This window comes from Neoarius graeffei, chromosome 13 (genome assembly GCF_027579695.1).
Source record: "Neoarius graeffei isolate fNeoGra1 chromosome 13, fNeoGra1.pri, whole genome shotgun sequence".
Classification (NCBI taxonomy): domain Eukaryota; kingdom Metazoa; phylum Chordata; class Actinopteri; order Siluriformes; family Ariidae; genus Neoarius; species Neoarius graeffei.
Genome location: NC_083581.1, coordinates 30,034,909 through 30,048,333, shown reverse-complemented (window position 1 = coordinate 30,048,333; position 13,425 = coordinate 30,034,909). Strand labels below are relative to the sequence as shown.

General features: G+C 39.8%; 1 protein-coding gene across 9 annotated transcripts in view; it reads left to right on the top strand.

Moving 5' to 3' along the window:
- The window catches only part of hspg2 (heparan sulfate proteoglycan 2), a 272,884-nt gene that overhangs the window by 56,713 nt on the left and 202,746 nt on the right, over positions 1 to 13,425 (top strand). For all 9 annotated transcript variants that reach the window (XM_060937478.1, XM_060937484.1, XM_060937483.1 and 6 more), the window contains exons 2-3: positions 8,144 to 8,273; positions 8,675 to 8,731. In XM_060937478.1, coding sequence (XP_060793461.1) covers positions 8,144 to 8,273; positions 8,675 to 8,731 — 187 coding nt within the window. The remainder of the gene's footprint in view (positions 1 to 8,143; positions 8,274 to 8,674; positions 8,732 to 13,425) is intronic.

The window sequence follows — 13,425 nt, the reverse complement described above, 5'->3', positions numbered from 1 at the left end:
AGCAAATGATGTGCATGAAATCGCTCGCTTCACACAATCGAGCAGACAGAGGAAGTCCGTGTGTGTGTGTGTGCGCGAGCATGTGCAGGTTTACCTTGACTGTGCACTAACAGTTCCATCATTCTGTTGCTAAACGAACAGCTGATCACACCGAGGTGCTCGCTGAGTGCCAATATTTATTAGTTTGGTCCTGCGTTTCCTTTCCTTCGTATATAACATAACGTCTTTTCTTCTCGCTTTCCGTTACTGTAGTCAGTCTTTCACATTTCATTCGCACACTCACGTCCGCCATTGTTCTTTCCTGTTTTTCAGATTTGTATCCCACAATGCCTTGCGTGAACGGGGAAAGCCCACCACGTCATGCATGACGTGGTATCTTGAATTGTTTTGTGGTGAAGCAGGAATAAATAGCGGAGAATTTAGGGCCACGTGGCCTTAAATTCATTAATTGTTCTATTTAAAAAAACTAATAAAATCTGGAAGTCTGCAATTCGAATTCGGGAGCTTTCGGTCCACTCAACAAAAATGTCAGAAAATTCTTTTTATGACCTACACTTGAAAAATCTGAAAGGCAGTCTACCTTGAATGTGTGAGTGAGCGACTAGATAAAGCTGTCCAACCATACATGAAGTTAAGTCTTAGTCTTGGGATCGATATCCAAGTCTTCCTTAACTAACCTGCTGTGAACAAATGTCTTTAAAGTTTATTATTTTTTACTTTTTATGGAATCAAGGACAATGGAACCACCAACAGGAAGTAAAAACACACAGAATGGAATGAAGTCAATCCTGGGGCTGATTTTTCTTTCTAGCCCAGACTATAGATTTTAGTAATTCAAGTGACTACGTTTCACAAAGTGCCCCCAAGATTTGGTGTCCATTGGGGTCAAATCTAATTGATGACCTCCTCCGTTAATTCTCACCGACTTGCAACCCAGCTACAAATCCGTCTGAAGCTTAACAACCCAAGACTGTTTTAACAGTATATCTGAGGAGGGGTGTTGGTGTGGAACCCAGGGTGCCAAACACAGGTAGGTGGTCTGTTTTTGAGGGAGGTTTTAAAGGCTATCCTGCTGGGCTGGTAATTAATTGGAGGACTAACTTCTGTCTTCTGTGGGCCACCTGGACTCTCACAAAGAGTGAAATTCTCTTCCAGTGGAATGCTTTGCTTGTTCATCTTACCCGCTGACTTCGGGCGGAAAAAAACCGACACCATGCTGCGTTTAAGAGCTTGTTCTTCAAGCACTTCTGGAAGCCGTTGTGTTGATCTCGCACTTTGTGTGGCTAATTCTTTGTTTACGATTAATCATTTTGTCAAGTCTAATACTAAGCTGCATCTAAATCGGCACCTCTAATCCCTTACTGCTCGATCAGGTATTATCGTGAAGCATATGAGAAAAGATTTACAGTCAGTGAGTCGAGCCACTGACATGCCCATGATTCTGCCGCCACCACCAGAGCTGGATTTGGCTTCTGACTTCAGACCCATTATGGGATCTTGGACACGTTATGTTCTGGCTCTTGTTTCATGTTTGGGTGTTGCTTATGTCTGGTCCCAGATACTGCGAACACACTTGGACACTTGTTGCATTGTTTATTGTTATTCTGATTCATGGCTATAAAGGTAACTCCCATACGTTTAATTATCTTTATCTGTTCACACTTGCGTCATTGACTCTGAGCTTTTTTTTTTTCTTCCAAGATCATCTTTTCCATTGCTAGGAGTTAAATTGGATGTAGCACAGCACCTCAAGATTAAGCCATAAATTGTGCAACCATAAAGAATCTTTAAAAGCGTGTGACATTTTGGTTATTTCTCAACGGTTAGATGTCAGGTTACTTTTGACATGATTCAGACTTCTTCTGAACAGTTTCCCTAGATGGAAGCAATTCGGGAACTCTGCTTTGCCACTCCTCTTGCTGAATCACAGGGTTCGCTCAGCTTTAGCAGCCTATCCTTCAGTCGCAATTCTCAGGAATACTGAACCTACACCTGTCATATGGCCAACACCAATTTCTCCATACACTGGCACACGTGCTGGCTGGTCTAATGTCTCACTCTGGCACTGAACGGTGCCTGGATGTTCTCACCAGAGGAGTGTACAGTAACACCCTAAGATTTATTCATTGAATTATCTCTTTGCTCATTTATCTTCAGTAAGCTCTTTATCCTTAACTGGCATCATGGTGGATCTGGAGCCTTTCCCAGGACCACTGGATGGAAGAAAGGAATCCACTTTGGAGAAGATGCCAGTCCATCACAGGGCACCATGTGTACACACACACACTCCCTGGCAAACTCCTCTTTCACACCTAGGGGCTGTTTTGTGAAGCAACTCCACATACTTTCCACTTTTTTGATAGGTTGCAGGAAACGATCAAGCTATTAAGCTACTACTATCAGTTATTACTTCGAGGTTATTTGCCTTCCTTACATTTTAAAGGTTTCTTGTTGGCACTTGTTTGAGGACCTTGTTTGCAGGTTAGACTTAAGTTATTCCACGAAATCAAGATGTACGTGAGCTGATAGCCGACGAGGCGCGTAGCACAGGGTTGGCTATAACCCATGTACGATGAGATTGAGAGGAATAACTGTTCTATTCTATCCGCATTCACTGGATTTTGAGAAACGGAGCATTTTCTTTATTTTTTGCAAATTCGATAAATAAAAATTTTTATACAAAACGTCCGACAAAATCATTTACTCTTAGACTAATGTAAACAAACCGGTGAAATGACAGTAGCAATTTGTGAGCGATGCTATTATGATAATGATGATGATGAAATAATAATAATTATTATTGAAAAAAAAAAGTTCTTACCATCAAATACTTTCATTCCATATTTTGTTGCTTTTTTTTGGTCTTTTTGGGGGTTTTGTTTTCAAGTAGAGTTTTTATTTCGTCCTCGGTTGCTTCAGCAACAAGCGCCGCCATTTTCTTCTTCTTTAGGTTTTTTTTGTTGGTTGGCAGACCAACTTAAAGGTGCGTTACCGCCACTGACTGGAATGGAGTGTGGAACAGATAAGAGATTTTTTTTTGGGGGGGCAACTATATTCTTTTAGCTGTTTCTGTTTCTTTTAAATACTTGATAAAGTGATATATCTGACTTGGTGCGCTGTGCCATTTTGTTTTTCTCAACTCATGGTATACGAGTTGATATCCTAGTAGTAGAGTAGCCAATCAGAGCATGCGATAGCTCATGTCTAGTGAATGTGCATAGATTTAAAAGGAGTTATCTCATTTTTTTTTCTTTTTTTTGAGCTTTTAATTAGCTGTACTGGAGCCAAGCAACTAACAAATGGTGTTTTTTTTTTTTTTTTTTTTTTTTGTGGTTTAACAGTAATAGATTGGAAAGTTACAGCTTGTCTGTATACCGTTAGCTAGCTAGCCAGGTAACTACACAGTGAACGGATGCTTTCTAGTTAGTTTTGGACTTGGAACCAAACACATGGATTAAAGTTTTCCGTCGTGTGACGGATTTCCGTCAACTGAACTCTCTCAAGGCCAAATGTGAGGTCGGTGCTGATCCGAGGAGAATTGAAACGACGGGTGGTTGGGTAGAGATTGGGTTATAACACTGATGTGTTGCAACACCATCAACTATCAGTAGGGTTTATTTAACTTTTTTGTTTTTGAGCCGTGCTTTGTGTCGTTCATTTCCTATGTTTGATCATGTTTAAACGTTCGCTGTCTACGGTGCGGCATTAAAAAAACATGCGCTGTCAAAATTGGCAAAATACATTCCCATGTGCTTGGCGTGCTTGTGTCTGACCATTTCTGTTTTGTATTAAATTAAATCTTGCCAAAATGACTTGGTTCAAACCTGGACATATAGAAATAGAGCATGTTTAAAAAAAAAAAAAACGAAAAAATAACCCTCGGAAAGCCCGCTCCTCTGCTTCAGCCAGACTTGAAGACCCGACGGTGCAATGCTTTTAGACTGTCAGAAGTAATTAGACCTAAATTTATAGCTAACAAATCAGCAGACGCCCCAACAATTATTATTTTCGTTAGGCCAATGTGTAAGGTATGTTAGAACCGTGCCTTATAGCCTACGTTATATCACAATTTAAAGGACGTTTGAGGAGTTGGAGGCTGCGAGCGCAATGATGTTCCGACATGCGCTAAACTTTATTCCCTGAAAATCATACACCAGCGTTCAATGCCCCAAACAGTCAAAATGTCTAGAAGACTATGGTTAAATAATAATCATAGCCTACTAAGTTAAATTACGTCAAAACATCTGTTTCTGGCCTATGAAATGATGGAGGAAAATGAGAACGAACGCAAAGTAGATAGCAACCAACTTCACGTGATCTTTTAGGTAACTTAACACCCGTGTTGGCCACAATATTTCTCTTAATAAAATCTTGAACTGTTTTTGAAGTCGTATTCAACACAAAGTAAGGTCAAATTTTAATTTAAGCGAAGATCCAATCTTTTTTCTATATTGACGTTGAGCATAGAGGAGCACGTCATTCTGCTTTCGGTTTCGGCAGCATGGATGCGCTTTACATGAAAGAAGGCACTGATGTGTCTGCCATCGATAAAGGTGTGAAAAACAAGTGGAGGTGGGCTTGGCTGTACGAAATAGGTGAAAACGGAAAGCTATTTAGTTCATGGTGCAAAAAACTAAACATCCCAGGCGCTTGCATTTGTGTGGTTTGCCACAAAAAAATAATATACGGAAGCAATGGAAAGAAAGTGCAATAAATTGAATATATTAATCCATTAATTAACTGATAAGTTATTAGTTCTAAGTTAACCATTCTCAGAATTTCATCGAAATCCACCCATAACCCCCCCCCTAAATTTTCAGTCAAATAATTTTTTTTTGCTTTAATCCATGCAAACAAACTGTGAAGCAAGTTAGCTGTGTGCAGCCAGGATTGTGGTAAGTCTGTGGTAAAAATTTGTTTTAGCTATTCCTCATGATCTTTCTCAAGACTTAATTCCAGCTGTGGAAGGTTGGATAAGGAAATATAACTGGTTTGTGTTTCCATTCCAAAAGCAATTTGCGTCTCAGGTGGAACCACTAAACTCTGGTTTAAAAAATTGGATATCCAGCTGGTTTTGTTGCCATTGCGGTGTCGAGACTGCATTTTGGACATGCACATATAGTAGTTAAAACGGCACTTTTTTTTTAAAAGGAATTGGATTATGAATTTAGACTGAATGGACCCCCGTTATTGCGCCACCTAGCACTCGCAGCTTGGATTTCAGCATGGGGAAACAGCTGTGCAGAGCAGGAAGCTTCAGGTGGTGTAAACTGACAGTACATAGTGGAATTCCTGTGGGAGTCATGGTTTACTCCATGGCATGATCCACATGTGGGAGAGCAGCCTGACCCACAGGGAAAGATTTATAGTTTCCAGTCGAGTTATGCATCCCAAACCTCCGTCCAGCTCTTGTTTTCCTTCCCCACCCCACACCGGCTCCGAACAACTTGTCAAAGCTTGTTCAAGTTAGCATGTGCAAAGCTATTGTTGACAGATGGTATGCTTCCTTCTTGGTTGCTTTAGGCCTCGTGTACAGTGTGCTGTCTCACACGGAGAGGTTTCATTCGTCAAGTTTGTTATGCTTGATGGAGCTCGTGGTGAATTGTCAGAAATACAGATCGTCAATTTCCTATAGTCTTTCTTCAGGGAGAGAGGTGTTTTTTAAATCCCCCCCCCCCCCATTCCTTTCCATTATACCTCATGTACACTTATCAACCTTCCTGTCATCTTGTCTATGACAGTTTGGCCAGCTTATCGTTCCATGTCAGTGTGCATAATAGGTGCAAAAAAAGCTGCTTACTCTCTCCATAGCGCCTGTCCTGACTCTCAAGAAGGTGAAGTTGTACTCCATGGAGCCTAAACAACTGCTCCATGGAGGGCCAGCCTGTGCCAGGTTGTGCTTAGGAGCTGTAAATATAGGTGGTGTGCTCCATCAGCGTTTAGAAAAGCATGGCCTCGAAAGTCAACTACCATGCTCTAGCACCTCTTATGTAATCATGATGTAGTATGACATGCGGAGCCGGGTTGTTTTTTTTTTTTGGTGCTTGAGGAAGCTTCGGAGATTAGATTTTCATCTCTTTGAAAGCACTTGCTGATAACGGATGGCCTTTCTCACCCGACGTTTCTTTTCTCCCAGACTTCAGACGGTTGGACCAGGGAGTTTTCATGCTCTTGGAACGTTTGAATATTGAGGGTCATTTCTCAGTGAAAAGAGAAGACCGTGCATCTAGTGTGTACAGGTACCCAAAAAATAAGGCTATTGGCTAGTTTTGCTAGTTCAATATTATTTTCTATCACAAACTATCCCACAGCTGTACTGTTATGTGAAGGGAAGCTTAAATGTTGACTCTTCTCACACCGTTCTTGTTGTTGGACCTTGCCAGATGGCTGTGAGATTAAGCAGGGGCTGGAATTGGGATTGCCATAGATGGGCGTGTGTATGGGAAAGAAGATCCCAATATAAAAGTCTATCCACATTTGTCCAATCGTTAATACTCGTAAGGGACTTGGGGTTGAGTGTGTCCTTAGCAGATGTGTCCCAGAGTCTTGGTGATCTTGCTGAGGAACAGCGTCTTCTTGGCTGTTTTCTCTCAGTGTATTGATTTGACCCATGGACACCATTAGACATGGGGATTTGGTCGAGGCCAGTAAACAACAGCTGGGCCAGCCACAGAACAGCATTCATGTCCCAATAGTTTCATATAGCTATGAGGTCTGGGTCCTGATTTTTCTTGTGTGGGTTTTTTTTTTTTTTTTGGGTCTGTCCAACATTTGGCTTTCATACAGGATAAACGCTATTGTTAAAATGCGCTTTTGGAAGGTAAACAGTGGGATTCTTACACGGATGACTGCTGTGCATATGCGTGTTTGCACTTCCTATCGTTTCCTTCGGTAAATGGGCTGACGTGGTGTTTATATAGCGAGTCGAGGTATGACTTCAGATATTATGTGTCTTCTGTCTCAACCAAAAGATATATTAATGCCTCTGGAGTATTGACTTTTCCATTCATGTGCCATCCATTCTTGGTTTCCCTGCAACAACCTTAACTCTTGACAGAAATGTATTACAGAAGTACATTACATTACATCGATGGCATTTTTAGCAGACGTTCTTATCCAGAGCGACGTACAACATGCCTGGAGCAGCCTGGGGAGCATTTGGGGGGGGGGTTGGGTACCTTGCTCAAAGGTACTTCAGCCATTCCTGCTGGTCCAGGGAATCGAACCAGAAACCTTTTGGTCCCAGAGCTGCTTCTCTAACCATTAGGCCATGGCTTCCCACAGTAGTCCAATTATAATGACGTTTGTGATTTTTCATCTTATGATATTGACGTTGATGATGGACCAATCCTCTGCTGTTTGGACTCCTTCCCTTGGGTTGCCTTGCAGTTTAATATGAGTGGTTTATGGCGCGCCATTTTTTCTTATTTATTTATTTATTTATTTTTTGAGTACCAGGCTTTTTGGACAGACTCCATTGCCGAGGGATAGCGGAGCAGGAGCTGATCATGTAGACGGCTCACTGAGCGGCGCTGCTCAAAAGAAATTTGCTAGTCAGCGGTTTTCTTTTGAAAAAGGCCCGCGACTGTTGGTTTAGGGAGCTCAGTGAGGAGAGAGAGGATTTGGGTGGGAGATCAAGTTATTTATTAGCTGGAGCCATTTAAAGGGGGCAGCAGACCTGATGGAGAGGCGGGGAAATGGGAACTGGCATGCCGTGCACGTATACAAAGATAAAAATGAAATCTGAGATTGAGCCACCAGAAGAAAGGTGTGCACTGTGGTGGTATTATTAAACATACTGGGGTTGGTGTGTGATCAGTGGGAATGCAGCTCATGTGCTTAACTGCAAAGCATACTAATTGCAGACTTTTTAAACTTAAACTCCACTGACTTCAATGGCAAGGTTACCATATATGACTGTAAAGTACCAGATCTAATGTCTACATCAGCACCTTCACCTGATCCATGATCACATACATCTTTTAAGTGTTTACGTAGGGCGTCAGTGTGAATCCATGTGACAGATTACGATAGAAATGATCATATATTAGAATGAGCACGTTATCAACCTGTTATTTGCCGTATAATCGGCACTATTAGAGGTTTGAGTCCTGATGAAACAAGCTCTCGTCCATTGTTCTAGGTGGCTGAGAGCTCGAAGGTGTGGGACGAGGTGCCATTTCCAGAGGATCTCGAGGTGGCCAGCGGGCCAAAACCTCAGCACTACCTTGATGATGATGATGAAGACTTTGCCGCCGACGAAGCTTCAGGAGGTGTGATTGCCTGGGTTTTCTTTTGTTAGCTCAATAATATCAGACTCTATACACAAGATTGTTATTTGCTTGTGGTGTGTTTTTTTTTTTTTAATTAAGATAATTGGCAACTGCTTACTACACAAAGACTTGTTTTATCCAGAAGAATTTTAGCAACTTAATCATTAACCTATAGAGAAATGGGTGAGATATTTTATTATACATTAACAAGTGCTGTAACACTTGTGTGCAGAAAATGTCAGCAAGCCGCATTGCAACTGATAAAAACGATGATAAATATTGCTCATAAGTCACCTGCGCTTCAGGAACGTGTGACTTTTATTATTTTTTTTCCCCAGTCAGATAATGTCATGCTCTAATAACGAGCAGAATTTATTCCCCCCCCCCCCAAATCTCTGCAGATTTAATCAGCGGAGAAGAGGATGGAAGCACCCCAGAGCCACCAGTAGTTATAACAAGTGAGAAAATGCTCTTTCTTTTCTTGTCTATTTGAAAATATAAGTTCTCCAAAGGGTTTGTTCTCTGACTCTGAGATCATGTCAGGGTAGACGTCTGAAACAGACTTCAGTTCGTTTGGATTTTGATTCACGGTCTATCTTGAATGTTGAAGTTTTCTAATATGGAAAATACTGGCTTTCTGATTTTTCAAAACATTTTCCGTTTCCATTAGAGCTGTCACATGATGTAATATCACGAAGTAATGGCATGTTATTCGTGGTGTATATACAGTACGTGCCAATTTTTGTCTTATTAAATATAAAAACAAAGTATGTGTCCTAAAAGGTGCTGTGACTTGGTTAATTAAGTAGTTGTTAATTAACTACTTAGTCAAGTAGTTAATTTCCAGCAAGCATTTTTGGAGCTGTGTATTTGCTATGGCTACCAAGGAATTTTAGTCTGAGATGTACAAATCTTCTGAATATTTCAATTAATATGTAAAGTAAGTACATATAGAAAGTATAAGTAATGTAAATGCATTAAGTAAATAAAGATATGTCAGTAAAGACGTAAAGAAGATATGTAAATGCGTAAATATCTTGGTGAAAACAGAGTAACTAAGAAAAGATGCAAATTAAGTAAAGGTGTTGCGTAATTAAAAGTGTAAAGTAACTATGTAAATGCAACAAGTTAGTAAAGTCAATAAATATGTAAGTAAAGATGTAAAAGTTAAGTGAAAAGAAAATATGTTAAGTAAAGATGTAAAGTAACTATGTAAATGCAAGAAGTGAGTAGTCCAAGTAAAACGCTTAAAATTAGTTGATGTCAAGTAAGCAAATATGTAAACACGTAAGTAAGTAAAGATTGAAATGTAAGTTTACGTCAAGTGATTTATTTCAAGTTTACGTTTAGTAAATAAATATGTAAGTATTATAAGTAAAGATGTAAATGTAAGTTTAATATATAAATGTAAGGAAATGTGTAAATTAAGTAAAAAAGTAAAGTAAATATGCAAAAATAAGTAAACATGGGGGAAAAAAAAGAAGTAAAGCCATAATGTGAAAGATGTAAATGCATATTAAAGTACATTCATAAAAAGAAAGGATGTAGAGGTAAAGTAAGTAAATACATTATATTAAGTAAAGATGTACCATAAAGTAAATATGTTAAGCGAGTGTGTTAAGGCGTGGTATGTCCATTTAAAGATACTATAAATGTGGTTACTGAAAGATCCTGTAAAGTTCTTTAAAGGAGACATGCAGACCCTTTATTTTTAAATACATTTCGGACTGGATAGTATCTCCATCCTTGACTCTTGTATGCTGCATAAATGGGAATAAAAAATTTATATTTTTGAGAGTTAAAATCGACCACAAAGTTGGCATTGGAGCTGCCCCGCTGAGCCAGCCAGAACTGAGTGCGTGATGTCACAGCGGGAACCGGTTTTAAGGCCGAGGCCTTTTACAGCTATAGACCAAAGTCATATAAATAAAAATGTATGGTGAAAGTAAGAAATACCGTTACCAACTTGCTCAACTAAGACTGATTTGACTTCATTGATTGTGGGTTGACTCTCATTAAAACAGGATGGGTGTTATAACTTATGCAACATATATGTACATGCATGCATTTTCACTGATAAAACATAAAAGGCGAATTAAATAATCAGGTGAACTGAGACAATCACATTCTGAAGCAAATTAAATAATCTTATACCGGTAACTTAAACACACAATACAAGTTACATGTATTAATCTAAATGCAGGTTTAAATGGATTTTATTATTATTTTTTTTAATCCAAATGAGAGTTGGAGCTTACCCGTCTGTGTTCTCGCTTCTTGAAGGCCGACCTTGTGGCTGATTTGTTTTTGAAACAGTCTGACTTTGTTGTTCGTTCAGTTCTCTGTTCATTCGCTTCTTCCACTTAAGGGCGAGACGGCAGCAATATCCAGTTTAGAAAATCAGACGGCTGCTCCACTCATTCTCTCTATACTGAGGACTCCGCCATTACTGCTCTGCTCAGGCAGTTACTATAACCCGGGACGGGATGTCACCGGTTTTAGCAACGACCGCGGGGAGGTCACTGCCCGAGCGATCTGTTCCGTCCCAAGTTTTACCAACAACCCTCGGCTCACGCTCCGGCAGGACTGGTGCAACTAAACTCACTTTCCTTTTAAAATAAATAAATAAATACTTTTCTTGTAGTTTTATTTAACTGTTGGTCCTGCACCCTCTTTCAATACGGGCTTATAACCAACGCTCCTTAACAGGTCAGAGGTCTCATACGAGTCTTCAGTAAAATGTGCAGAGCAGAGGAGAGACCACTTCATAGGCGCCCAGTGTGCCCGTGAACTTCTTGCAAAACGTGTCCAAATCTTTGCAGTTTGAACATTCTTGGGCCATGAATGCAACGTAAATCCACCTTCTGTCGTGTTGCTGCACCGGCCAGCAACACATCTATGTGGCATGGCGATAAATTGGCTCAAAATGGAGGATCGGAGTTGCAGTCAGCTTTGTTTTAGTATAGCGGAAATGGCGAGGAGACCGACCGACTTCCTGCTGTGACGTTACGGACGTCAAGGTCATTCACTCAGATGGCTACCTATATGAATCACTTTAATTGTAAAAATGACTATATTAGATTTATTGTTAACACTTAAAACTATTCCTGTGCCATTCTTGAGGTCTCAAGGCATTTATAAACGAAAGTGATGCCATGGTTCTGCGTATCTGCTTTAAAAATATCATTTGGCTTCGGTCTCATTTAATGTTAACTAACTTTTGCATCTTTACTAACTTATTGCATTTACATCGTTACTTCACATCTTTACTTACTTTACACCTTTAGTTATTTTATGTCCTTACTTGTTTACACATATACTCAATGTATTTGGATATTTTCTGTCTTTACTTATTTATTTTCTAGATGCATTGTTATTTTAATTTTTTTTTTACTTTGTGTATTAATTGAAAACTCATTTGTACATCTCCGAGGCTAGGACATCTCATTAGTTGTAATTTAATTCTGTGATGTAATGCAATATAAACCAAATAAATTTGAAATTGTTTGCAAATTTGTATCCATTGTGGCTGGAGTCCGATAGAAGTCGCACCAAATACTCAAATCAAAGACCAAGACTTGAACTGATTAGGCAAGTAGAACCAGCGTTTCTGTGGATAAGGTATAAGACTCCTACAATGAACACCAAGCTTCACTTGCACAGTTATCATCCTACAGGGTTTTCATATCAGCCCACTTTTACTTTTAAATATGTTTTTTAAACGTCTGTAAGTTGTCTGGTACACATCCTGCCGCTCACTGATACTCGCAGTGGCCTCGCCATAACACGGCACCCCAGGTTTGTCTGAGGCCCAAACAATCCTCGTGTTTGCTTTCATCAGATAAGAGGCCGAGGTGGAAGTTAATTGGCTCACGTGAAAGGCAGGAGTAAACAGTGGATACGTCGGCAGACAACGCAGAGGCTTGTTTTGCATTCTCCTCATGGCGTGTTTTACTGCGCCGCTGTTTATGTTTAGGGAAGAGCTTAACGTCTCATTTTCACTCATTTCTCAGCATACCGGTTCTATAATATATTGGATCACTATTTCTACTTGGGTGGTGTTATATTGTTCAGGTTTATTCTTTGACACGTCACTTCGCCCTGCTGTGAGCTCTATAGGACACGTTGGTATTAACTGTACAATACACGAGATATTAGATCTTCACCGATTTTTACTTCTGTTTATACACCTTTTAATTTAAACGGGACCTAAGTGCACTATTGCTAGCAAAGCTGTAAATATCACTTAAACAGGATGACACTGTATATACATACTGCTGTGATTCATGATATAGCATAGATCCTAAAAATAACCAACGGCTGTGTCCGATCACTCAAAGGAAATTAAGAACGTGATAATTATTGTGCTCGCACATGGCTGCTGTCATGATCCAAGCATGGGACTGAGGATCTCTGTGCTTGAGTATCCCACATGTGGTTAAAGGACATGGGACATGGATATTTTTTCTGGGTATAATTATGTATAAAGGACATAAGAAATGCCATCTAAATCACTGCAGGGCGTCAAAAATGTGAAAATCATCACATTATTCAACTTTTTTATACATCAGCGTAAAACAATGATTCGTTAATTAGCTAAGCGGTCACGTGACCCGTGACGTCACAAAAACTTTCCAAGGAGCCAGCGCTTGGGAATCTAATGTAAACAGGTTACCGAAATGGACACCATCGACAGTGATATTCCCGATGTTTCACAGAGATGTGAAGTTAGACCCTATCAATTCGAACCGATAGCTGGAAATTCACATGAACATGGATCTTGTCTTTACTCTGACGGGTCAGATGATTCTGAGAGTGAGAGTTCATTCAATCCCCATGAAACTGAAAGCGGTCGGCTCGATAACACTTCCTGGTAAGTTAAAAACAATTCTGCTCAAAGGCTAATGATCTGTTGAAAGAAGTATTATTTTTGTATCATACATTGAAAGTTCATCATAGATCTAGCTAAAGTCCGTTGCAAGCTAGGTTTTTTTTTTGCTGATATTTTTCGAGATTGATTGAGATACAATGCTTCCAGAGTCCGAGATGAAAACATTCAAAATGGCGAAACGAGTCAGAATTATGATAATCAATAATTGATACACCCAAAATTATAATACTAATCCTTACCGCATGAGGCCCATGGTAAAAC